This window comes from Fundulus heteroclitus, chromosome 21, assembly GCF_011125445.2.
Source record: "Fundulus heteroclitus isolate FHET01 chromosome 21, MU-UCD_Fhet_4.1, whole genome shotgun sequence".
NCBI classification, from domain to species: domain Eukaryota; kingdom Metazoa; phylum Chordata; class Actinopteri; order Cyprinodontiformes; family Fundulidae; genus Fundulus; species Fundulus heteroclitus.
This window is the reverse complement of record NC_046381.1, coordinates 14,635,482-14,662,032: the sequence shown is the minus strand read 5'-3', so window position 1 is coordinate 14,662,032 and position 26,551 is coordinate 14,635,482. Positions and strand designations below refer to the sequence as shown.

General features: G+C 40.5%; 1 protein-coding gene across 4 annotated transcripts in view; it reads right to left on the bottom strand.

Moving 5' to 3' along the window:
• pde7a (phosphodiesterase 7A) overlaps positions 1 to 26,551 on the bottom strand; it is a 50,650-nt gene that overhangs the window by 5,629 nt on the left and 18,470 nt on the right. The window contains exons 2-11 of one of the 4 annotated variants that reach the window (XM_036124896.1): positions 19,406 to 19,466; positions 15,788 to 15,820; positions 10,125 to 10,214; positions 4,426 to 4,589; positions 4,260 to 4,323; positions 2,009 to 2,205; positions 1,743 to 1,874; positions 1,547 to 1,638; positions 308 to 452; positions 87 to 183 (exon numbers count right to left, since the gene is read on the bottom strand). In XM_036124896.1, coding sequence (XP_035980789.1) covers positions 87 to 183; positions 308 to 452; positions 1,547 to 1,638; positions 1,743 to 1,874; positions 2,009 to 2,205; positions 4,260 to 4,323; positions 4,426 to 4,589; positions 10,125 to 10,214; positions 15,788 to 15,820; positions 19,406 to 19,466 — 1,075 coding nt within the window. The remainder of the gene's footprint in view (positions 1 to 86; positions 184 to 307; positions 453 to 1,546; positions 1,639 to 1,742; positions 1,875 to 2,008; positions 2,206 to 4,259; positions 4,324 to 4,425; positions 4,590 to 10,124; positions 10,215 to 15,787; positions 15,821 to 19,405; positions 19,467 to 26,551) is intronic. The other 3 variants (XM_012879706.3, XM_021325025.2, XM_012879713.3) reach the window with 3 other exon arrangements.

Genomic DNA, 26,551 nt, shown 5'->3' with positions numbered 1-26,551 from the left:
TGCGTGAGTCAAGCAACGAGATGAGGTAAAAGACGGAAAGCGACGCCAAAGCAAGAGAGGAAAAGCGTAACGCGTGCGACGGATACCCTGCTGGAAGAACTCCTCGGTCACTTTCTCGCTCCACTGTTTGCTCAGCTCCCAGGGTCTGCAGGGGTTGCAGATGTCTGCACACTTCAGAGCCATCTGGAGAGAGAAAGACGATGAGAAGCTGCCGGTCTGCTGACAGGCTGAGGTCCGGTACTGCTTACAGCCGAGAAAAAAAAAAAAAAAAAACCCGGAAAAAACTCAAGAGTTACACATATCCAACCTGCAGGACGAAGTGTCGATGGCTGCAGTTGCTCAAGCACAGGCTGTCCTGGTCCAGGTGGGTGCGAAACCTGGACAGGTAGTCGTTCTGTCGGCTGATGTCTGTGGCCAGGATTAAAGAGCCCAAATCCCGCTCCATGTTCAAGCTGGGGGTTAAAGAGAGAAAGGCACCATCAGCCGTGTCCTTTTCACTCTAAGGCTACGATCACACTGCAGCCTGAAGTGACCCAATTCCAATTTTTTTTGCCCATATGCGACCTGTGTCTGATCTTTTTATGACAGTCTGAACACCACAGATTCATTTATAACAAATAAAACGCCTTTCATTTTATATACAAAACTATCCTTTAGTACTGATACACATCATTATCCAACAAGACATGCAGTAGGAGGTAGTTTTATTTTACCTAGAGTTAAAACCAAATCAATTCAACGTTCAGTTAGGTACAGGGCAATGTGTGAATGGAATTCACTCCCAAAGACTATCGTACAACAAAACACTCTGTATGGTTTCAAAACTTCACTTAAGAAATATTACCTTCAAAGAAATTTGGATAGTTAATGTTAATTTTATTAAGGAGATATTGTGTAGGGTTCTTGTTAGCTAGTTCTTTGATATAGATCTATCTGGAGTAGCAAAATTACCTTTTACTTTTTAATGATAAAAGGTGTTAAATGTAAATATGTATTACATTTTGTGTAAATGTCTTGTATGTATAGTGTGTAATGTGATGTAATACATTGTATTGTCACGTGGAAGACTGAAGGACCGCAGGAAGAATAGCTTTTAGCTGATGCTGAAGCTAATGGGGATCCTAATAAAACAAACAAACAAATCAGATTTTTTCAAATGCGACCCAGGCCACTTGGATATGTGGTCCTGAATCCGATACGTATCTGATCTTTTAAAATGCGACCTGTGTGTGTACGGCCGGGTCGCATTTATCCGACCTACACGTCACTAATACTCGATAAACGTCACTATTCTGCGTCCTGCTATGCAGAAGCGGGAAGAAAGACGACACCCATGGCGGACAACAATGAGAAGAGCAGTCAGTGGAGAGAAAGCTCCGGTTAGAAAATAAATTAATGACCGCAAAATGCGCGCCAGCATTATAATCCATGTTTAATTCACAAAAAAAAAAATCGGAATTGAGCACTAAGACCTGCAGTGTGAACGTAGCCTAAGATCCAGTCAAGAGTCCTGAACGTGTGTTCCCCCGGCCAGTGTCCAGCTTACCTGTCCTCTGTGGGCAGGTGAGAGAACAGTCCAGTCTCTCGGAGGAGACCCACGGCCGATTTCCAGTGGTGGTTTTCCAGAACTGAGGTATTCTGTTTTATCGGGGTAAAATTGGAAAGTTGCACACTCTTTTACTTCAGATTTCCTGAACTGCAAAGTTAGGCAGGTTGCTTTTGTGATATCTATGCTGTCTTACTCTATAGAGTCTGGCTAAATAGTGGTCAGTCTTGATGAGAAAAGGCTGGTTGACCCCAGGATGGTCCAGGTCGTGTGTGGCGGCCGCAAGGATTCCCAGCAGGATGTCGTACGACGTTAGAGACTTCGACAGCTGATGGGTCGACAGCGACAAGACAACAATGAGAGCCTCCCAACACCCAGACATCGGCAAATAAAACCAAGAAACTCTTTCCAGCGGGAAGATTTTGGCTTCTTCTGGAGCCAGAAGAAGCCAAAATGTCTCACCATGGGCTCCTGCAGGTAGCAGTACATGGCTTGTGTGACGTCTGCAGCATGAACGGAGTTGTGATAAGGGTTGTCGTTGTGGTAGTCTTCCTGCACCAGCACCAGAAACCTCCAGAGTCTGACCATGTCCAGCTGGAAGAGGTCCACCAGGCCGTACTGGTTCAGCAGGTGGAGGGTCAGGCTGATCAGGCTGTTCCCTGTGCGCGAAGAGATGCACCATCAGCTTCTGCATAAATACTTGGGACATTTCTGCATTTTAGTCTTTTTTTTTTTTTTTTTTTTTTTTTATTCAGGTCAAGTCAGAAAACAGACAAAATGTTTGAAATGACCGTGCCTTGACAAACTGCATGTGTTTTATTTGGATTTTATGTGACAGAGCCACACAAAGTCGCTTAAGTGTAAAGTGGAAGGAAAGTAAAGAAGTTTTTGAAATGTTTTACCAATAAAAACCTGAAAACTAGACATTTATACTCATCCCCAAGAGGCATTATTTGCAGACATAAAATCACTTTCTACCAGCTTTTTACATCTGAAGACTGAATTGTTGTTCCGGCTCATTGTGACTGGATGGAGAGCGCGTGTGGACGATACTTTTAAGTGTTTGGGTCTGGACCATGACAAAGTCATCCTAATACATAGAAATGGTTTGAAACCATCCATCCATCCATTTTCCGAACCGCTTTATCCCTCATGGGGTCGCGGGGGGTGCTGGTGCCTATTTCCAGCGTTCACTGGGCGAGAGGCGGGGTACACCCTGGACAGGTCGCCAGTCTGTCGCAGGGCAACACAGAGACAAACAGGACAAACAACCATTCACGCACACACTCACACCTAAGGACAATTTGGAGAAACCAATTAACCTAACAGTCATGTTTTTGGACTGTGGGAGGAAGCCGGAGTACCCAGAGAGAACCCACGCATGCACAGGAAGAACATGCAAACTCCATGCAGAAAGACCCAGGGGTGTACTCAAACCCAGGACCTTCTTGCTGCAAGGCAACAGCGCTACCCACTGCGCCACTGTGCAGCACTGGTTTGAAACCGTGTAGAATTTTATTTCCACTTCAACGTTATCGACCACTTCAAGTTGATCTATCAAGTTTTTGGTTGTAATATAGGGAAATGTGAAAACATTCCAGCGCTAATTGCATAGATATACACCAATTAGTGATTTAATGTGACTGGAAACTGACTGTTGGGCTGATTTCATCACTTGCAGAAAGTTCACTATAATTTATTGTTGGAAGGTTATCCTGATTATCCTTTTTTCCAGAGTTATCAGGAATAAAGTAAACAAAGAAAACCTATAAGAATGCAAAATCTTTAACAAAATGCAAACTTTCAATGCCCAAAGATGCGTTTTTCACTCAGGGGGGGAAACACTGAACAGCGATGGTGCAGTTCAATCATCCCTGTCATAAAATGGTGTCTTAAATTATTACAGTTAAAATTACTGCTAACATTGTTTTTGCAATGTTAATTATATTAACGCTTTGACTTCAGGTGTTTTAAAGGAGGCTTCTCTAAATTAACTGCAAGAAAACAGGTAAGAAAATATACTGGTGAAGATTCTCAGTCATCCAAGTCATGGTCATTCCAAAAAAAGTAAAAAACAAAGCAACTGGACTTGTTTTCCATAGTTTAAGACGTTTCGCTTCCTCTCCCGGAAGCTTTCTCAATTCAAAAATTCAAAAATTTAATCGAGAAAGCTTCCGGGAGAGGAAGCGAAACGTCTTAAACTACGGAAAACAAGTCTAGTTGCTTTGTTTTTTACTTTTTTTGGAAGGTAAGAAAATGTGTTTTTTTCCTGCCTTGTGTAATTCTTTTTTTTTTTTTTTACATTTTACACAATAAGCCAAAGACTAAAAATGTAACGCTTGAAGATCTTTCATGTTATGCTTCCTTATATAATAATCTCTTTTTATCACAACGAGAAAATCTATCTTTTATCACATATTTAAGATGAAATTGTAATTTAATAGATTAATCCCAGGTTTCTCATACCTAACCAAACTTTTATCAATTCTTGATTTTTAATTAATCATCATGGCTTTTCGGTGACATGATGGCACTGAAGCTACACCTGTGAGGACCAGGTTAATTTCAGGTGACTGAACGGTGAAGGTGTGTTTCCACCGTACGGCCGACCAACAGATGGCGCCATTGGCAGCGGTTCAGATCGGGTCTGCAGTCAGTGCAGGACTTTAAGGGTCAACACGTTTATTCGACTGGACATCACATCTTTACTCACCATTTGTCAGCTTATCAAAGAGGAAAATGTCAAAATTCCAGTTGCCAACTTTTTCCAGCATACACTGAAACAAAGAAGAAAGGATAAGCACAAAAGTTAGGATGCAGGAAAAAGCGATTGTTTATTTTCTGCTGATGCGTTATCCTGGGAACAGGGGGCTTCGTACTCTAGCCTGTCCGCTGTAGTCTTCATCGAGGATGTGGAGGGGGATCTGCTGGGGGATTCCCCGCAGCAGCCGGGACGAGTGCAGGTATCTCTGGAAGCTGAGCAGCCTGTGGACCCTCTTTTCAGTACCAGAGTCCGCCGACAAGGCTCCGCAGCTCAGCCGTGCTGCAGACAGAAAGACTTTTCAGACGATGCAACATATGAATGAAACTTTGTTGTTGTTGTTTTTTTTTGGTGTGTTTTCCCCCAGAAGCTCATTAGGCTTGGAGGAGCATTTGGCTGGGCACGGCCTCGGTGGGGATCCGACACCGACACAGCGATATCCAAACAGTCGCTGCTGACACAGCCGCCTACTCATAAGCCTTTCGTCTGGGATCACACAGCAGACATGCTTTGTCAGTGGTCTCTCTGTCACGCGCACACACAAAACGCACACCGCACAAAGGCAGAGTGTCCGCACGAACTGCAGCCGTGCTCCGGAAACACGTCAGAGGGATGTAGGATTACTTTGGGGTCAAAATGCCAACAGGGGGTTAAAAATAAATAAAAAAAGACAAATAAGGGAGTATTTTATTAGCTCATCTATTTAAAGAAAAAAAAAAAAGGTTTGACTTATATTCTTGATCACATTAAACAAAGACACGTCTTGCCAAGTCTTCCAGAAGAGGAACCAACCGTTTTACAACGCCTCTTGTTATCAGAGGCTGGTGCGCTCAGTCAATATGCCGTAATGGACCTAATGCCAGGGTTAAACTCCACCGGTTGGAAGGCTAAGAGCATTTAAAGCGATAACCACTTCTTTAAAGGGTATATAGGTTGATTTAGAAATCAGTGAAGTTGGATGAGTGTCTGAAAACCTCTAAGAACATCTGGGTTAACAAGTTTGAATTTTTTTTTCACTCTAGTCCAAATAGGTTCAACATTAAGCATGCAGGCTCCACTAATATTTGGTTAATGTCTCTGAGCAAGTTGCGGAGAAACGACGTGCTTTTAGCAGCAATCAACAGGCTTCTGCCGCTGTTCTGACTCTATTTGACCAATTGTCTTGGCAGAAAAAGTAGAGGTAATTTACGCTGATGGGTTTCCTGGTACGGGCCTGGGTTTTAAGTCTACACTGCAAAAATAGACCTAAAAATAAGACATTTTTTCTTGAAATTAAAGTATTTTTCCTTGATTTGAGCAGGTAAATAGGACTATTTGCCAATGGAATAAGATTTTTGCACTTAAAATAGGAAAATTATTTCAAGTGCTGTTTATCTAATTATCTTATTTTAGGGGTAAAAATACTCATTCCATTGCCAAATAGTCTTATTTACCTGCTCAAATCAAGGGCAAATACATTCATTTCAAGAAAATTTTACTTATTTTTAGTTCTTTTTTTTGCAGTGTAGTGTCTACATTTTCAAAAAGGCAGAGGACAGGGCTATTGCAGAAATCCAATGTTATCAACAATCATGCAATATTTTCTCTTTTCTAATCTAGTGTGTAATTGTTGAGGTGATTTTGCCACTGTCGTACCCAAATTTACCCATTGTGGGAATAAAGGTATTTCTTATCTTAATAGAGTCCACATTCTGTTTTAATGTGTGTTTAGGATCACCGTCCTGTTAGAAAATTCTGCAATGTCCAAGTTTCAACCATCAGACCCAAATTGTTACCTCAGTGGCTCCAACCAGTTCCCTTTCATCTGAGGCCCAAGCCGGCTACAGACTGGAAACTACTGAAAACTACAACTGTGCAAGATTGAAGTCACTTCGGACTGAAAGATTGCGATCAAGAAAGAAGCCCCTCCTCCGCAATAACACCTTTCAACTTGATTGACCTTTCTGGACCAAGGTTAGGTGGTTAGGTGAGAAAGATTCAGCTTGTTTGAGTAATGAGAAGAACATTTGGAGAAGTCAAGGTGAGGTTGTAGTGGTAGTAGCACCATACTGTTACGATCCTTTTAAAACTGGACTTTTTTCCCCCCCTTTTCTGCTAAAGGCTGGTTCACACGGCAGGATTTTAAAATAGTTGGCTGATTTTCAAAGCCTGAGAGAGACAACACATGTAATTATACATTTTTTTAGATAAAACAGGTTTGTTCGTACAGGGTGTGGTGTCCGGTCAGACAGCAAGCTCAAACACACCACATGCGAACAGATTTTACTTGAGATCATTCAGATGTCAGACGGGAAATCTTGTGAATCCTCTCAACATCATACGTGAGTTCGGAGTAAATAAATAAAGTAAAGACTATGGACTGATTTTAACAGAGATAAAAACATAACAAAAAGAAAAGGTGTTGGTTAAAGAAGCGCTTGCTGCATTATGATGTGGAACACAGTTGGACGGGTTCTCTCAGGGAATACCTCGTCTCGCTTTCTGATAGGCTACACATTCAACAGGCTCCGTGCTCGTTAGTCCTCGGAGGACATCGCACACGCTACGATATCGGGGCAAGACAATCCAACAGTGTTGTAGTACTCGAGTCCGAGTCATTAGCTAAATTTAGAGACTCGTGACTTGACTTGGACTTGAGCACTGATGACTCGAACTTGGACTCGGACTCCTACATTCAGATCATTCTGACTCGGAAATTGAGAAAAAGACTCAACTTTTTTTATATCATTAGGCTATAATTTTAATATGTCATTAAAATATTATTTGGTGTGTGATTTTAATATCTAAATTATTAGTGCAATGTGGTGGAGTGTGGATTTTTATTTTATTTTAAAAACATGTAGGCTGACCAATAGTGACGTGACTCGACTCGGACTTGACTCGGATGAGTAGTGGACTTGACTCGGACTCGACTCTGATTTTTTTTTTTAATGACTTGGACTTGAACACTGGAGACTCGAACCTGGACTCGGACTCGAGACATAGTGACTTGACTACAACACTGCAATCCAACATGTTGAATCTCCCCGATTTGAGGTGGGAGCGGTCCGGAGGTTCTACCGAGCGGATCTGATTGCTCCTAGCACACCACACACGGCAGGAATACCTCTGAAGATTATCTTAAGAGACACGCTGATAATCGACACGTCTCAGAAGGGGCGAAAATTGGGCTAAAAATCCTGCTGTGTGAACCAGGCTTAACATGTTGGGACAACAACATTCTTATTACCATCACCAATTACACGGCAACAGTAGAGCTGAAACATGCGCATGTGTACTGCCACAATTAAACGTCCGAGATGGGAGAGAATAAAGTTTCCCTGTAGATAGACGACAAGGTTCAGCTGTTGCTTAAAGGAACATAGCATAAGTTCCCAGATTTCTGCAGAACTCTGCCCCCTCTGGCGACGCGTTGAAATGACACCAGTGTTGTGCACGTGCCTGGAGGAAGAGGGAAAGCATCTGCCGCTTCGACTGCACAGGTGTTTTGTTTAGAGGCGTAATGTCTTCTGAGGTACGAAAGCCATAAATATTGAAGTTAGCCCCTTGTTCTCTCGCTAACGAGTCAATGGTAGCGAAGACTCAAAGTAGCCAGGTGAACAAGAGCGCGCAACCAGTCACAGGATTCAGCCCGAATCTCTTGAACTGACTAATCCAGCCTATAGAGGCCACACATCGGGGAATTGTAAGGGCATATACGGAAAATAAATCATATTTAACTTAAAAACTTGCACTATGCATTAAGGTGACTTTGAATTACGGCCGTGCCTAGCCATGGTATACTGCTATTTTTTCTTCTGCAGGCCTGTGTGCATTAATTTCTACTGATTTCTGATATACGGCGCATGAACCAGGGATTCCCTGGAAGAAAGAAAATTTAAGTTTTTCCTGTTTACCCGAATACCGGACTGTTTTTGAACCATTACACTCTGGAACCTGTGTTTAAACTAGTAATAGTAATAGTAGTAATTGCTGTTGTCAGAGGAAACATGCAGCGTTGCTGTGTAAATGAACAGTGCAAACGCAACTAAACTGTTCAGTTTTCACCAGGAAACGTCGTGTAACCGGGCCCTAAAGTGGCAGTTTTTCTGTACAAATAAGGAGGACCAACTTCTAAGTCTATTTTTCTAATACTGGCTTCCTTCAAACTTGCTAAGGCGGACTTAAAAGTATCACTGGTGGTGTATGTGTATTTTTAAGGGTGTATGTATAATTTAGACCTTGTGGGGATTAAAGAACACTCAATGTACTTAAACATGCACACAAATTCTTGTATCTAAAAAGCTTTTAGAGCAGAATCTAATTTATCGCCATTGTTTTACACAACGAAGAACGAAGTTTACTAGCTCAAAACAAAACAAAGGTTAGCAGCAATCAATGTATTTACTACAATCTGTCAATAAGGTGTCTTCAAGTGATAGGGGAGATTGATTTGACTGCTCTGGGATAAAAAAAAACTGTTTTGAATCTGTTGGATTTGGTTTTTACATTCCTGAACCATTTTCAGGATGGGAGTAGGGCGAGTGGAGTTTCTTGCAACGCTGCTGGCTCCTTTGAAATATGCTGGTGTACATGTCCATTGGAGAGGGCAGGTGTGATGCAACAGCACGTTCCTGTCCTCCTGAGAGCAGCCGGAGAACCACACAGTGCAGCATTACACTAGGAGGGAGGAGAAAGCGCTGTAAATTCCTGAGGAAATAAAGTCTTTGTTGGGCTTTCTCCCCCTGGTGTGAGACGTGCGTGCTCCAAGTGTGGACACCCAGAAACTTGTAGTTCCCAAGTCGCTCCAACCTCCTTGCCGGGTATCGAGAGGGGAGCGTGTGTGGTGCGCGTGGATTTCCTGAGGTCCACCATTACTTCTTTCGTATTTGAGATGACAAGGTCCAGGTTATTTCCCCAGCACCATCACGTCAAGTGCTGGACCTCCTCTCTGTAAAGCGACTCATTATTATCAGTAATCAGACCTACAACAGTGGTGTCATCAGCAAACGTGGCTTCATGTTGATGGAGTGAATGGGGGGAGTGACCACTGAATAGATAATGGGGATGATGACACACCCCTGGGGTGTCCCTGTGATCAGGATGAGGGTTGATGACGTGTGCTTACCCATCCGGACGGCCTGTGGTCAGTTCCTAAGGAAATCCAGAACCCTCCTATAAAGTGATCCACTCATCCCAAGATCACCAATTTATGGGGGAATAACAGTGTTAAAGGCAGAACTGAAGTCCAAAAACAGCATCCTGACGTAGGCGTTGTCCTTCTCCAGCTGGGGCGGGGCTGTGTGGAGACACTCTTTGCTCTGTATACAAACCGATGTCTGTCGTGGTCAGCAGGAAGCAGTTCTAATGTGTGTGAGGATGAGTCTCTCAAAACATTTGGTGGTGATTGGGGTGTTAACTGTGCTCTTTTTAACTGCACTGCAATTATTGTAGTTGACTTTGGGCGTGTGAAGAAGAGACAGGTTGGAAATGGCGGTGAAAACTTATGTTAGGGTTAGAAGCCTTCCTCGCACCTATTATCAGCAGGATGGATGTGAACTGGTGCCGCTGTGCCTCCTCGGTCGAAGAGGTTCAGAGTGTCCTGTCTAGTGTATCTATTATAGTAAATCCACCCTGAACAATTCAAATCCACCATTAAACGACCAAAATGAATATGACATCCATGCCGACGATGAGTGTATGTACACCTGTGACCGGCACTCTATGGTTTAACTGGTTAAATGCACAGGACACATGTTTTATAGGCGTTCAGCAGACTGCCATGGGTTTTACATCTAGTGGGAATGATTGAGACACTGGACCGGGATCCATACTCACTGTGCAGAGTTCGGAAGTCTATGCAAAGGTACGGGTGGGAGCTTCGTCGTTCCGGTTCAAATCCAACCTGACTTCTTACTCTCACATCTCCTAGAAGAAATTAACACTTATTTCCTCAAAATTCATACCGTGCAAAAAAAAAGTAAGAAGCATCAGTGTTCTCAAACAAGTACTGCTCAGAGTTATGGTTTAACACTAAACTGATTTACATGACGTTATTCTTTTCTTTTTTCCCCCTAAGTGCCATGAGGACGGGCTTTACCACATAGTGATGTACGGCGCAGGAGAATAAACATGCACCGCACGTTACGTTTAAACATCAAAAAAACAGACGTTGTAACCTCAACCTTTTTAGCCTAATTTAAAAGAAGTTTAAGGGGCAGTCTTCCAAATGATTCTGGGTTTCCGGGGTTTCTGGCAACGTCCAAAGATGGAAAAAAATTTCACATAACTCAGTTGTCAAATAACTGTATTTGCGGGGCTTATTTGATTTTAACCTATATATTGTTCCAGAGTTAAAGAAGCTATAAGTAAGACATTTACTGTAAAGTCAACCTAATCATTCTCGTTTGTCACCTGGGATGGAAATAACATTCCCTATAAACAATCGGTCCTCTCCATCAACAATGTCTTAGTCGAGTTTTTCTCCTTTCAAATCTAGAGGTACGGTCCAGAACGACTTTGTTTCAGAGTGTAGCCCCGTGTTTACTTCCTGGTTCCTGAGCCAATCATATGCGAGTTCCCAGGGTTCCCAAAATAGAGCGCAGCTTTTGGCGTTTTATGTTGGTAAAAGAGCAGCACCCTGCTAACATGGAAGCCAGTAAGAGAAGCGGACCAGAACTAGACAAGAATACAACATCATATATCCATCCTGTGTAAGTAAATATTCAGTGCAACAACGGAACGTTGTGTAAATGACGGGTGTCCGTGAAAGGCATCATGTATGTGTTCAGACTTATTGCTTATTGTTCCTTTAAAATAAAATGGTTACGATGGCGCTCTTTGAGTTCTGGTGGTAGTGTTCACGATGTGCTCAGAAGGTGAGGATGTGATGACAGAAAAGGGGGGAGGGCTTTATGCAAAAAATCTGTAGCATGATAGAAAAAGACATGATGCCAAAAGCACTGTTGGTGGAGGGGGCTTTCGTGGGGATTTTAAGTGTTCCACATATTGTATTCTACTTCTTATTTCCTTATATTGGGTAAACTAATAGACATATTTGTATAATATAACAAAACAGGAACCTAAGGGTAATAATGTGTGCAGAAACCACAACCACAGAGTTTATTCAGTCAGTATTTAACGCAGGTGGCATAGTAAATTGTTAAAAGATAATGGAGGTGCCTCTTTTTTAAATTAGCATATTGTAAACAATGTTGCCCTTCATGTTATGGAAAGATACAGGAGCAAACTTAGGTTTGAGCTTGCATTCAATTCCACTGGTAAAATCCGACAACCTTGATGAAAATATTTAATTTATGAAAGCACAGACCTCCACTATCAGCATATATATATAAAAGTAAACACGTCAAGCTACAATATTTGTCAAGGTTTATGTTGGAGATTAATGTCTTACGTTGGGATCACATCTGCCCAGGATTGCTGATTATTCACAGATTTTAAATTTGAGTAGAGCAGAAGCTCTGCTGCGAGAAACATTTCTGGAGCCGCAGTTATTAAGGATTTGTAGATTACTGCAAACTTCCTGTAAAATAGAAGGGACTTTAATTTAGTTTGAGAGATTAACCGCTGTGTTACTGTCCTAATTATTTATTTGGAGCCTATTTGGAATCCCTCACTGAGAGGGAGGTTCAGTGCATTTTATTTACAATCCAATCTACACGTTTCAGCAAAGCTTCAAGAGGCAGGCCACGGCTTTTAAACCCTAACCGCTATGGAGCAACGTCACAATTTAATTCTGTTTAATCAAATGACAGACTCCGCTGTTGCATAGATCGGATTCCCCAGATCTAGATCTACATAAACGGCCCACCTTTCATAACCTTATGAAAAAAAACAAAAACAAAAAAAAACAGCGTGGGTAGATTTAGGGTTGCAGGAAATGAAGTTCCAAGAGGGGAAAATACGTTCAGGAACCCATAATTTAACGCACCTTTAGTGTAACACAGGGAAGTCATGGGTCGCGAATTAAAGGTTGAAAGTTTGATCTCATCAACATGCAAAAACTAAAATAATCAACTGCGGTCAGGTTTTTTTTTTAGCTAAATCAAATGTGAACTCAGTTTTAAGTTTGCGGTTTGTGGTTAAAATTAAATGTTTTTTAAAAACAAAATAAAAAAACGGGCGTTTGGCTTCTTTTCAGGTCGGTGTTTGTTTGACACAGTTTTCCTTTACTTTGGAGATTTGACAGAAAACCCTTCGAATGAGTCTCATTTCAGGAAAATTAAGAATCTGAAGACAACTCTTCGTATGAATGACTTTAAAATCAGCCCGATAACTGGAATATGGTAAAACCCATCACGCTGGCATTCTCAGAAAACTAAAGAAACAAGCAGATGCTGTGATTTCAGAAGGTACCACCCGGCCTGGCGTGTGCTACTCGTGTGCAGGAACAGTCACACACAAACACACACTCCCATGTCCCAGAAGAGGAAACAGACGGAGAAGTGAACAGCTGAGCATGCGATGCCATGTCAGGACAGTCTGCTCTACTATTAGTACTCGGAGCCACCGAGGGCAATCTAGAGAGTCAAACGATGACTGGTTTTAGTAGTCAGGCAGAGGAGTGGGCCCCTAAAAGGTGGACCCCACGGGCGGCGGGCGGCTCAGCATGTAGGCTGCAGTCAGGAGCGAGAATATAGAGAGGTGACGGAACGATGCTGTGGCGCTGATGCAGCAAAATGCCAGATTGTGATTCCAGGCAAGGCTCTACAGTGCCTCGCAAAAGTATCCACGACCCTTAAAACTTTTCCACATTGTCATGTTTCAACAAGAAACTTAAAAAAAAATTTTTCTCAGTTTTATATGATGGACCAACACAACGTAGAAAAAACGTAGAAAAAAAAAAAAAACCTACAAAACTTTCATGTACATCTGTATTTAGCTCCTGGAGACGAATCATTGTAGAACCACCCATCACTGCAAAACAGCTGCAGGTCTTTTGAGGTACGTGCCTTGCAGCTTTGTCCATCTTGATACTCAATTTTGTGTCTGTTTGTTTTTTGCAAATTGGCTGGAGAAGCTCTGAACAGCAGTTTTCAAGCCCTAACACTAGGGGTGGGAGGTGATATAAGGTCATGTAGATCACATCCTCACTGCAAAAAGGGAACCAAAATTAAGTAAATTTTTCTTGAAATTAGTGCATTTTTACTTGATTTGAGCAGGTAAATAAGATTATTTGCCAATGGAATAAGATTTTTGCTCTTAAAGTAGGAACAATTCATCTCCATCATCATTTTTCAAGTGCAGAATATCTAATCATCTTATTTTAGGGGTAGAACTACTAATCTCACTGGCAAATAGTCTTATTCACCTGCTCAAATCAATGAAAAATAGACAAATTTGTAGAAAGTTTTACTTACTTTTAGTTCCCTTTTTGCAGTGAGCTGCGCCCCGGGCACAAGCAGGGCAGATTAGGTGGAAATAAAACACCCGATATTACCCGTGTCAATTCTTTGCCTCAATCTGAGACGTTGAAGCAACTCGCAGTCAAAACTGTAACAGCAGTTTTTACTGCTAAAGATCTGCGACTACTGAGACAGGTTAAGAAGAGGGGCTTTTGTGCTGTGGAGCGGCCTTTGGCTTTAATATCCCACCTTAAAGGTTTCTAATCAAAACGGCAACCTAAGTGAAAATCTCTCACCAACAACCCCTGATGCTGCTGATGCCGGCGACCCTATGTTTCAGGACAGGGATGGTACGTAATGCGCTGAGCAACACGGGACATTTGGCATGTAAGGTCAAGAAATAAAATGCTGGTCTCATCTGACACGAGCGCCTTCTTCCAAGCTTGCTCTGTCCCCTCTAGGGTTTGTGACAAAGTACAAACAGGGCTTCTACTGGCTTTCTTTTAACAATGGATGCTTTGTTTCCACTCTGCCATTAAATGCAAATTTATGAAGTAACTAATGGCAGTCCTGTCAACAGTTTCATCCACCTGAGCAGCTCCTCTGGACTGACTGTGGGCCTCAACCGTTTCCCAATTGACCTGACGCTACCTGTAAGGTCACTCCACCCACCCAAAGTGTAGCCAAGACATCGTAATGGCGGTGAGAGTGAAGCTGACAGCATTACCAGAAGCCATTTTGCCTCATCCACCAACATTAAAGCAGAGCAGATGGGGAAGAAATGTTCAAACATTCAATCGAAACCTGTTTCGATTGAATTTGCATGTTATCTAAGCCATTGCAAGGCCTTTGTTGGCAATGGTATAAAGCTTGGTACTCCACATTACTCCAGACTTTTTTAATTGAGAAAGCTTCCGGGAGAGGAAGCGAAACGTCTTCAACTATGGAAAACAAGTCCAGTTGCTTTGTTTTTTACTTTTCTTGGTAAAATGTTCAAACAAGTTGTACATCATGTCAGTGAAGTTATTTCAAGGTAAGCGCAGACAAATCGACCATAGAGCCCAACTTTAAATACCCAACTTACACCTAAGCTAATATATAAGTAAGTTAAAATAGTCCCTGCAGCAGATGTTTTCATGCTGCCATTGAGGTATCCATGGCACAGATTTACAGTAAAACTCTGTACTAGGAGTGCAAACTTTACTTTACACTACCCATTAAACGATTGTACAAAATTGGAGTCCTGTTAAATGATCACAGCTAAAAAGAAAAGAAAAAAGACTCAAATTGTGCAAGCAGAAGCTGCAACATAAATATGCAAAATACGCATAAAATGCAGCAGAACTAGCATAAAGCATTATCCTTTAATTTGTTTGCAGTGACCATCGTACAGACGAACATGCTTATGAAGTCAGCCGCATGCATTTATACGTCTTTTACACTTTTCTAGACATCTTCTAGGTTTTGGGAAAGGAATAAACTGTATCCCCCCTTTAAACATTCGGGATAACATGCGTGTCTGAAATGCACAATGTTGGACCATTGTACCCATGTTTTTTAACGAAATCCCTCCGACCACATCGTGTTCGTACTGCAAAATCCCGATAAGGTTGTCGGAGGTAAAGGGCCTGCGGCTCCAGCAGGTAAGGGGCGTTCCCCTTTGGGACAAATTGTGACCGCTGATTGGTCAGCTGCTGGCGAGCCTACAGGATTGATTGACAGGGGGGCGTCACATCAGTTCACGCGCTCTCTGGTGGGTGTGCATTGCTGCCGTAAACTCTTCATTTTCCAATCAGGAATGGAAAAGTGCTCCGTGAGATGCTTAAAGCATGGCGCATTGTTTAATAGAGAAAAAGATAAAGGGATTATTTGTAAAACATTTGAAAATCTGGCATAATTTTCCTCCATTGTCAATGACTTACTGCCGTGTGTTGGTCTATCATATAAAACCCCATTTAAGACGCTGACGTTTGTGGCTTATCGTGAAAAAGTTCGAGGGGCGTAAACTCTTTTCAACAAGCGAAGACATTGAAACGTTACGTTTCCAGCATGGCACGTCAGATTCTTTCGTGTGTGAATCGAAGTCAAAAGAGCAAAGTCGCACGCACGTGTACCCACAACGAGCCTGTGACTTACTTGCAAACAGCTGTTTGAACACTACACAAGCTCCTATCAAGATACCAAAAACTAAGAATTACAATTCAAAAGCATAACGGTGCTTCACATTTTGCTGAGGTCATCAATATGTACAAAAAAAAAAAAAAAAAGAAAAACAATGGATAACCAAAAACCCAAGAGGGCATACATTCCTGGGAACTGAGTGTGCGCTTGTATCTAGAAACATCTGTCACATCTGCAGACACATGTGCTCAGGCTCAACGTTGAGTGTGTGTGTGTGTGTGTGTGTTTAGTGTGTTTCTGAGTGTCACAGAGTCCATGTTTCCCCCAATGGTGCATTAGTGCCGGTACTTTAGGGTGGATGTAGGTCAGGTCATTATAACTGATGTGGCAAAAGCTCTGAGTGCTGCTATTTGAAAGCCCATCAGCATTAAGTTAGCCGACTAATGCCAGGCCCAGGCAAACACCAGTCTGCATTAGCGTGCTTCTCCCGCTCACACTCAGTTTAAATCGAAAAAAAAATCACACAAAAAAAAAAAAAAAAAAAAATCCTGCAGACACGGATGCTTTATTGCCAATGACGTATGAGACTGCCGTCATACTTGGCCAAGGAAAATGATTAAAAAGCTAAAGGTCCTTCAGTCAGCTCAGCAAAAAGCAGTCGCTCTAAGTAGTTTCAAGGATGAATTATGACCGCCTCGCTCAGGATTTTCTTTCCCTGAGTGGATTAAAACATCTTTAGGCCTGATTTATATTTTAATATTAGCATTATAATAATTTCTTGTTCTCAAACCATTTATTGTTCTTCTCAAAAGGGTTTTTCCACAGTCCACTCAGGTGGTTAACGTTCATTTAGACTTTGAAGGATTAACGGGAGACATTATGAGTGTTTATATACGCTTATATAAAGCAATATGAACACATTGCTGTTAAACTAACGTGGCCACATGTTTTAATCTCTTCAGAGATTTTTCAGTGTAACGAAAGAAAATGCAACCCTGTGGCATGTGCTCGTCTCTCACCCTTCCCTTACTCGGCTCTTTGTTATCCAACCTTCAGAACCTCCCTGTCCAACTGTGCATTTTAACAATGGACATTCCCACAAAAGCAACACAAACATTGTCCGGATGAGTCATCGGCAGACTCCGCGGACGTATTCAAAACCTCGCTGCAACAATCTGTACGGACAGGACCAAGGCTTCCTCACCGAAAACAGGTTCTTTCGGAGCTTTAAGCCACCAGCTCAGCATCTTCAGCTCCACGGTCAATACATCCCATATATCCTGGTCTTTCATTTCACAGGAACCATTCTTAAGACATGCCTGTGCAAATTCTCAGTTATCCGGGTCATCGCAACAGCAAACAGGCTTAAAATCGGGGGACAACCGGACTTTTCCTCAGTTGTTTCTGCAGACTACAGTCTCAACATGATTCAGGTGACCAAGTTCTCCACCCAACCTCAAGTGGGTCATTGATTTGCATCTGACTGAGAATGTGCCTAGGAGGATGGGCTTCCATGTCTATAAAAACAGCAGCGCACCAACTACAGGTTTCTCAAGTGTGAGCCACCAGAATTAACAAAGATTTCTGGATAGGTGTCGAAACGTTTTCAGAAAGAACTGAACGAAAGTCCAGTTGCCTCCGATTTAAGCCCATTCTTAAGAAGCTGCTTAACCTCATTGACATTTCCCTTGGGTTCTAGCTCCGCTACCCTTTATGCAGATCTCTGTTCTTCATCTGAGTTCAGCCTAAAGAGACAGAATGACGAGCTTTATCCAGAGTTTGTACACTTTTTCTGCCAAAAGTCAATAAAATTCCTTACATTTCCAGAATCAATTTTCTATTTTTTCTACAGTTGTTAATATTTGCAATCTACACATTTCCCAAACCATAATACTGCTACCTGCATCTGATTTGCTTCTTCTTTTTTTTTTTTAGAACCTGAGCTCACTTACATCCACTCAAAATGCAAAATCTATGACTTCTGGACTTAAGAAAGGAAAGCTGGACTAAGCTACACTAAAAGCAGGTTACTTAGGAGTCTTAACATGTCAGCTATGTCACTAGAGACAGAAACAGAAGCAACAACCAACAAACTAAAACCCAAATTAAATATGCTAAGTATTACTATTTAAAAATAATACACATACCCGTAGCTAAAGAACCAAGAAAACAAACCTGTTACATCCTGAAACTAACCCGCCCCAGTCCTTTTGTGTTTGATTTCTTTGTTCATTTTGTTTTTACTCTATTCTTTTTTTCATTTGTGTTGTTCTTCCCTTCCTTCTCTCTCTTTACATGAATAACACGAAGAGGCGTAGTTGCAAACACTGTACATGTGTTTTCTGTTCTTTTTGAGTTAAAAAAAAGTTGTCTAATAACAAAAAGAACTTTAAGCCTATATTGTATACAGACACAATGAACTTCACTGGAATATTTTAAAGGTACCGTTTGTCAACTTTGGTATCTTTATATGGTTTATAAAAATAAAAAAAAACTAAATAAATAATTGTTTTAGTATCAGTGCAACCTGAATTTTACAACGTAGTGAAATTTTCAATGTTTTGAAGGAGTGTGCGTTCAGCAGCAAGTAAAATTGATGTTTTTTTATAACCTATTAGCCTAACATGCACGGTTTTGAACTGTGGGAAGAAGCTGGGGTACTCCTGTAAAGACCCTGTGAAGGTGTCATACTAGAAAAGGCTGTATTTCCATGATATTCAGCACTTATGGCTGACTGCTACCAATGGATGTTTGAAGAAGGTTTATGTGGCGCTACGCTGGTCGGAAAGTAGGGGCAGAGTAAAGGAGTCAAGCACTGCAGTCCAGCGAAGTGGCTTCAACAACAACAGAACAGCTTTTTAATGGCCGTCTGTTTTAGTGACCACTAGACACACGAGGAAGTAGTCAACTCACAATGAAGCTGAAATAAAAAAATAAAAAAGAAGTATATGGCTTTTATGGCTAAATTAACAAGTTAAACAGTTTTAAATTTTATTAGGTTTCCTGCAAAACATATTTTACAGGTTCAACCCAAGGGCCAGCGTATGAGCAACTCTACTTGAATATTTCCTTGCTTCTATTAAAAAAAGCAAAGTGTTTGAGCCAAGTGACAGAAGGTGCCTTTACACTACCATATCAACATTAAACAAACAGACAGACCTCAGAGGTAAAACCAGGCTCTAATCGCATCCGTCCCCAACAACCTTATTGATGAGGAAGCAGCTGCTCGTCCAGCTCCTCCCCAGGAGCATTTCGCTCCGTCTGATCTATGAGCCCGTCCAACCTCTCTTGCCTTTTCTAAACTGCTTATTCTTTTTTGCAGTCATTCAGGGCAGACGGATACCCCTACAGCTTAAAGGCATCTGCAAAGTGACCAAACGCTCAAGTTGCACTCCAGCTTTTATTCTTTTTAGGACAGATTTTTAAAGCCTGTACTTCAAATCGGATCAAACCCCAAAGACCCGCCAGCATCGCGAACGTACGCAAACTAAGCTTGTTCTGACTGAGTTGTTTGAAATGTGTACTCGAGAATGTCATCCTGTCTTCATAATCTTTTCATCCCCAAATCCATCCTCCATTTTGCTGCTTTTTTTTAGGCCATCAGACATGGTGTGCATGTGGGGAAACACTTACCTAGCATACGAATGTACAGCGCTGTCTGGTCAGAGCTGTCATAGGAGATGGCCCCTCGTCTCTGAAAAGAAAGAGATGTGATCAGCAGTAGTTCATAATGCAAAAGGCCTAGTTTTCTCCATCTGTAGATATTAGCCCCTACTTAGGGTCTGCAGGAGTTTCAAACCCTTTGAAGACTGATTTTTGACTTTTTAATTTCTGCAAATGGAGTTATGGTACATTGCTTTCTGACATCGTTCAGCCTACTTCGTGTTGTCAGACAAGTTCGATTAAAGTGATTTCTTGATTCAGCAGGTAAGGCATGGTGCAGCGAATGTAATAGAATCTGAAAAATGTGCTTTATTACACTTAATTCATGACTTAACGCAAAGAAAAATCACCAGATTAAAAAAACTAAATTTTTTGTTTTTTCTCAAGATACCTTTGATATTAAAATGCATTTAATGATCTGAAACAGTTAAAGTGAAACAAAGCAACAACAGAATAAATGGAAGAGGGCTCAAAACATTTTCACTGCCCTGTATACAAATAGAGGCGTCATTTTAGGAGTTTGACACACTTTCGCTACTTGATAAAGTGCAAGGTGATGTAACGCCGCTCAGGCCCGGTTCTAATCTGTGTGCAGACGAGTGCTCGGGTACATCGCCGCTGCACTGATAAACATGTTCCTGCTTCGTATCGCCAGCCTGATACGGCGTCGCTATCAGTCATGTGAGAAACACATGTGCAACCAGGAAACACACGCGTATAAATGCGACCACAAGCACACACGGCGTTCTACACTAAGGTAATTGCAACCACTGATCCCAATCTGACCCCACCCAGGAGGGGTTTTTTCTTTTGTTTACTTCCCCTTGAGAGTCTGCCAAAAAGCGGCGCTGTAAATGTAAATGCTTGACCAAAAAAAAAAAAAGTGTAGATTAAAAAAGGAGAAATAACTTCCCCCTCCCGACGTCAGCAAGTGATGCAAGATAGTCAGGAAAATTAGCCTCTGGCTACAATCTTGCATATTTCCATTTACTTTAAAATGTTCTACAACATGTTTACATGCTTTAAATTAAATTAACACTAATAATAAATAGGGTACTGGATGAATTATTTTTGATTTAAACATTTTAAACATTGCATGAGTGTTAGCTTGAAGTTCTGTAAATTGCTAACCGTTTACATATAAAAAGTTCCTCTAAATCTAGAATGGATCGTCTGCTTTGGACTTTTTTAGCACCTATGTCCCAATCAGATCCCATCTCATGATCCCAGCCAAGGTCTTTCTAAAAAAACTCTAAACTTAACAGCCAATACTTGTTGCTGGTAAACTGCAGTGACAGCGTTAGCCAGACAGCAGTGCAGTGGCTTTTTCCACTAACAATATATTTTAGCCCATTTTTGTGAAAAAAAAAGCTGTCAAAGATGCATTATAGCAGTAGTTCTCAAATGTTTTCTGTTGCGTCCCCCTTTGCAGAAGGAAGAGATCAAAAATGTGACTTATCGTTTTCTGTTTTAATGCATTAAAGTTATCAACCTCAAAATGTTAGAACATATGTATGGGTCCATTTATAACATATAGCGATAGTTTCTAACAACTACAATGTTTCATCGTTGCCACACTTTTTTACTATATAATATTAACAATATAAATGGCTTTTAGCCCAGCTCGTACCTCAAAACAAAGGATGAAACAAAAATGTTCAAAGCCTACAGACAGCATTTTCTCTCTCTGATAAGCCTGCACGTAACTTTTATGCACCTCATCTGCATTATTCTAACCTGTCTTGGAAATAAATATATATATAGGTCTACATGTTTACATGTTTGTTATTTTTGTGTATTTCCTCTAAAGTTTATATTAATATTTAACGTCTTTACACTGTGAGCATGTGAAACCAAAGTCAAATTCCTTGTCGGTGCGTAAAAACCTGGCCCAAAAATCTTTTTCTGAAAACTATAAAAACAGTCATATAAGTCAATGTATTCAGTTCATAAAAGCAGGGGAACATATTTGTTTTTACAATTTGTCTGCATACGATTCACTGGATATGAAGTCAGGTGCTTGCTAACTAGATTATCAACAAGACATATCAAAAGCGAGCATTAGCTTAGCTAGCGTTAGCCTAGCTAATTAACTAGCTAGCTAACCTGCAGCACTATGTGGCAAATCCTCTTTAGACACACATCATGAAACTGCAAGGACTTTAGGTGGTGATGCTTTCTTAACCTCCATAGCAACTGATACAGGTTTATTTTTATATTATTTTTATTTTATTTTTTGCTGCAACAACCACTGCGGTGTTTTGACATATACTGATGTTCTTTGTTTGGCATCATTGTGAGTTCTTCACAACATACGCTGACCCAAGAAGAGCAAAGACTACTGTTTGGCAATATTGCATTTTCTTAGTTAACAACCATTCAACAAAAAACACCATCCAACCATCAGCAGTCACAGTTTTCAGCTCCAACATTTTATTTTAAATATATATTAGAACTGTATCTGAACAAAAACTCCAGCTGTTTGTTTGTAAAACGCATTAACTCAGAGGCAACCAGATAGTAGCTAAAGTAAATAGGTGATATATCAACCACCAGTGAGTTACAGACTTCATAACTGTGCAAGGAACGGTTTTGACAATCCTTCATGCACAAGGAAGCAGCAGAAGTCGCCCTCTTCATCTAGTAGCTCCTAGGTACAAGGCGGTCAAGAAAAGTCCGTTTAGCATTTGGTTCAAGGTATTCAGTCTTCTGCTTGGACTTGCCTGGACTACCAAAATAATAACACAAGGTATTCTGCTGGAAGCAGTTCGATGAGGGTCTGTTTTCTTTTTTAGCATCAACATGGCAGATGAACTGTGATAAAACTTACCCCAGGCCTTCATCATAACAGTCTTAAGCATCTATACTGTGCTCTGAACTTTAAAGGTTACAATTCAAAGCCAAAAAAAACAAAAAAAACAATTACCACATCCTCCCTTTAAGTAAAAACTAAAACTCACCGCAAATTCTATTAGACTACATTGTGTCCCCCGACAGATATGTAAAACAAAAGACATTCTGTGGGTAATAATAACACTAGTTATAAAGGACTTAAACTTACAGCTGTTATGCATTTGTGCACAATAATTATGCAATAATTTTCATATCGTAAATCCTTACTGTCTTGCAAGAGCATGCTTTATCTGACTGTTGTCGCCCATTACCATTTAAGATAAGATAGTCTTTGACTTAACCTATTAGTTAAATGTGTCAATTTTACAGCAAACTGACTTAAGTCTGTCACAAAATGTTTTCTTTAACCTAAAGACTGTCATACGTCTGTTCATGAACAGCCATGTTTTTATGTAGGGACATCGCGATAAAAACTGTCGTTTTTGTGTAATAAAACAGAAAAAAATAAAAACTAAAACATAATTGACAATGTTTTTGCCATATTGGCCACATCTACGTTTCTTCTTAAACAATATCTGGAGCCAACTGGCACTCCCAGGCCGGAGGCAGCGGCAGCAGGAGAGCTGCGGCCTCAGTGGGAGCTGTGGCTTGTTTCACTGCTCTAAATGTATATTTGCTCTGTCGACAGCCAGCTGCTTGGAGCTACACTGAGGTGTTGGCTCACCTCATTTTCAACTCTGCATATGCTGGCGCTCCTCCGGGCCAACTCTTCACTCCTCTCTCCTGGGCTTCCCTTGCGTACAGTCAAGCGGAAACTTCTTCCATTAAAGCATCCCCAAGCATGTTTAAACGGACAGCCGAGTGGCCGACAAAAGTCTAACCGGACGATCAGCTTTAAGAAAGCGTCTGGCTCCAAGTTATGGGATGGGTTGCATCTACTAAGGAGGCTCCTCTTAAGTCCTTTTTGAGTCTTTCTTTGTCTGACGTTCAACATAAGGAGGGTACTTTGTTCCATTTTTTTGTTGCAAGCAAAGAACACATTTTGTAAATGGAAAGTTGAAAGAAATGTCATCCAGAATTTAAAATTTGAAAAACTTCTTAAAAATCAAAAACAGGTTTCAATGTAAATTTAGCGTTTTCTCAGATTTTTTGTCTTCTAATTTCTCTTTTTCAGATCATGCATTATGTTCAAATTGCGTTTTACAGATCACATTCTCTTTAACTCTCGTTCTTGACGCACACAGACCAATAGAAATGCGTCTTTGCTCCAGAGGAAAGCCCGCCCCCAGAAGACAATGTGATCTGAAAATTTTTTTGAAAATAATGCAATTGGTAAAACTTAACCTGAAAAAGAGAAATTTGAAAAATAAGATTGTCAATTTTTTAAATAAAACGTGAATTTATTATTATTATTATTATTATTATTATTATTATTATTATTATTATTATTATTATTATTATTATTATTATTATTCAACAATCGGAGAAAACACCAAAGTTACTCTGAAAAAAATCTTAATCATAAAAAGGTTTTCAAAGTTTAACTTTTGGGTTGTATTTTTTTTATTTTACATTTACAAAAACATGTCCTTTGCTTGCAACAATAATGGAACAAAATTCCCTCCATATCAACACAGCATGGGTCACTGTGATGTCTAACACTGCTCCATGTCTGTTTCTACTTTAATTACAATTTTTAGTTATTCTCTTACTGCACTGTACTTCATTCACCCATATGCTGTCTTTAAATGAGCTCTATAAATAATCTGGATTGAACGTGCTTAAAATAAAACAAGGGCCTGAATAAAGATTTAAGAAAGGATAAAAAAAAAATCTCAGCGCAGCGAAGCCTTGATTATTCCATCTGTATCGTATGATCATTTCATGACAACTGTCTGCTCAAACCTCAAAACACAAACACAGGCACACGCAAACACAAACGATTGTGCTCGTGTACCCGTGACCTCGTATCCTTAGACTTAACTGTGGATTCACTTCACACACACACACACACACACACACACACACACACACACACACCTGACAATGTCTGTCCGATGAGCTCATGACGGCCGCCAATCCAAAGCTAATATTTTACCAGCCAGCAAACACCTCGAGTCAGGGTGTGCAAAGCTGTATTTTACTGTCAACAAAGCTACGTGTTTACACACAGTGCCAGTGTTTGGTTTTAGCATTATACATTGTGCGCATGGGTTTGCATGTGCGCGAGTGTAAGGAGGACGTGCGGCTGATCTGTGTGGTAAACCAAACTTTTGATCAGAATTTGCTGAGAAACAAAAAAAAAAAAAAAAAAATGATCTCAATGACATGCACGCTGGACCTCCTAAGCGTTGGCACACGCACTCGGTGTCGTGGTCAGGGGTTTAACGTGCCGACCAGACAGGAGAGCTTAGTTTTGCTGTCAAAGTGGCAGAAAGCAGATACGCCTTCTATCCAAATCGCACGCCCATCACTCTGTCTGGGTTCAGCAAGAACGGCCGCTGACTTCTGTAAAAAAAAAGGGAACTCAAAGTAAATAAAATTTTCTTGAAATTTGTGTATTTTTCCTTGATTTGAGCAGGTAAAATAAGACTATTTGCCAATGGAATAAGATTTTCGCACTTAAAATAAGAACAATTCATCTCCACCGTCTTATTTCAAGTGCAGGTTATCTAATTATCTTATTTTAGGGGTAAATATACTCATCCCACTGGCAAATAGTCTTATTTAGCTGCTCAAATCAAAGAAAAATACACTCATTTCAAGAAAATTCTACTTTTAGTTCCTTTTTAGTTCTAGTGTAGGAGACGTGCATTAAGAGCAGAAGGTTTCGTGTCGGACGGTTTTAAAGTCAAAAGAACCAAATGTCACAGATGCGAAACGTGTTTGTTTAAACCAGTTCTCAAGGCGTGCAGGTTTTAGATCTGTTTCCGATTCGGCACGGCAGATTTTAAACGACGCGTTATTATATTAACAGGGCAGCTTGCAAAACGTGACATATTTACCAGCCGCTGTGTTGCAGCAGAGACACATTTAACATGGAGGCCAATGTGTGCTGAGCTACCAGGTTAAAAAAAAATAAAAAATAATCATTTGAATGATTTTGGTCCTTTCTTTAAACAATTTAAATAAACAGTCTCATATGACAGCCGGGTGTTGAAAACAAACTTACGCCAAGTCACAAAAATATCTAACTTTATGTCTGCCGTTTAATTAACAAAGAGAAGCAACAATTACTCTTACCTTTAAAACGTTCTAACATGATTTCTAGTTATATTTTCATGAATAAAACCAGTTTGGTAGTGGTTTTCAAGTGAACATCAGCTACGCTTACATGGACAAAAGTTCCATGGAATAAAAATCGGAACAAAGGGATGATCGGAATACAAACGTGTTGTGTAAACACTCCAGTATATTGGGATCAAATTAAGATCAATCACAGTGAAATTGTATTCGGAATGAGATAAATGGTGATTGACGATCCGATAAACATGCATGTAAACGCTTGTCAGTATCAAGTTATTCCCAATGTGGCAAAATGACCTGAGTGCGCATGTCAGTGTGACGTATTTCTGTGTTGAAAGGCAAGACTGTCTGTGCTCCTCATACAACCTTTTTACTCGAAACATTAAAAGAGGTCAAACTTATTTATTCAGTAAGCCCTTCTCAGATAATCATTTCGTTCTGTGATCTTTATTGCATCTCGTGATCAATAAAAAGGTCCCGACGTTTGAAGCTCATCCACTTTAGTTTTAAAACTGAAAACGCAGCTCAACAAAAACGTGAATATCGTGAAAAGGTTTACGATTTCTTTTGTCACTCAATTTAGAAAGTGAACCTTATGTATATTGATTATATAGATTCATTACAGAGTGAAATAGTTTCAGTCCAACCCTTGTGAAGCTTCCCCAACATCTTGAATAGATTTTGCTGGACAATCCTCTCAGGCCTGCGGTTATCTCGGTTGCTGGTCCACCATTTTCTACTTCTACCGCACTTTTTCCTTCCACTCAACGTTTTCACAAGATTAAAATTTTCTCAGACACCAAATAATAACTAAATTTACAAGAAATAAAGGCGTGAAATCTATATGAGTTCAACTTTCTAAAAAGGAGGACCAAAAACTCGGTATTTATATATTTTTTGTGCTGTATTTATATACTTTAATAAAAAAGGATGAGCAGCGCTCCTTTAGTTCGACACCAAGGCTGTCTGTGGTTTCGGCAAACTGAAATAGCGTTCATCAAAAAGATGAACGCAAGG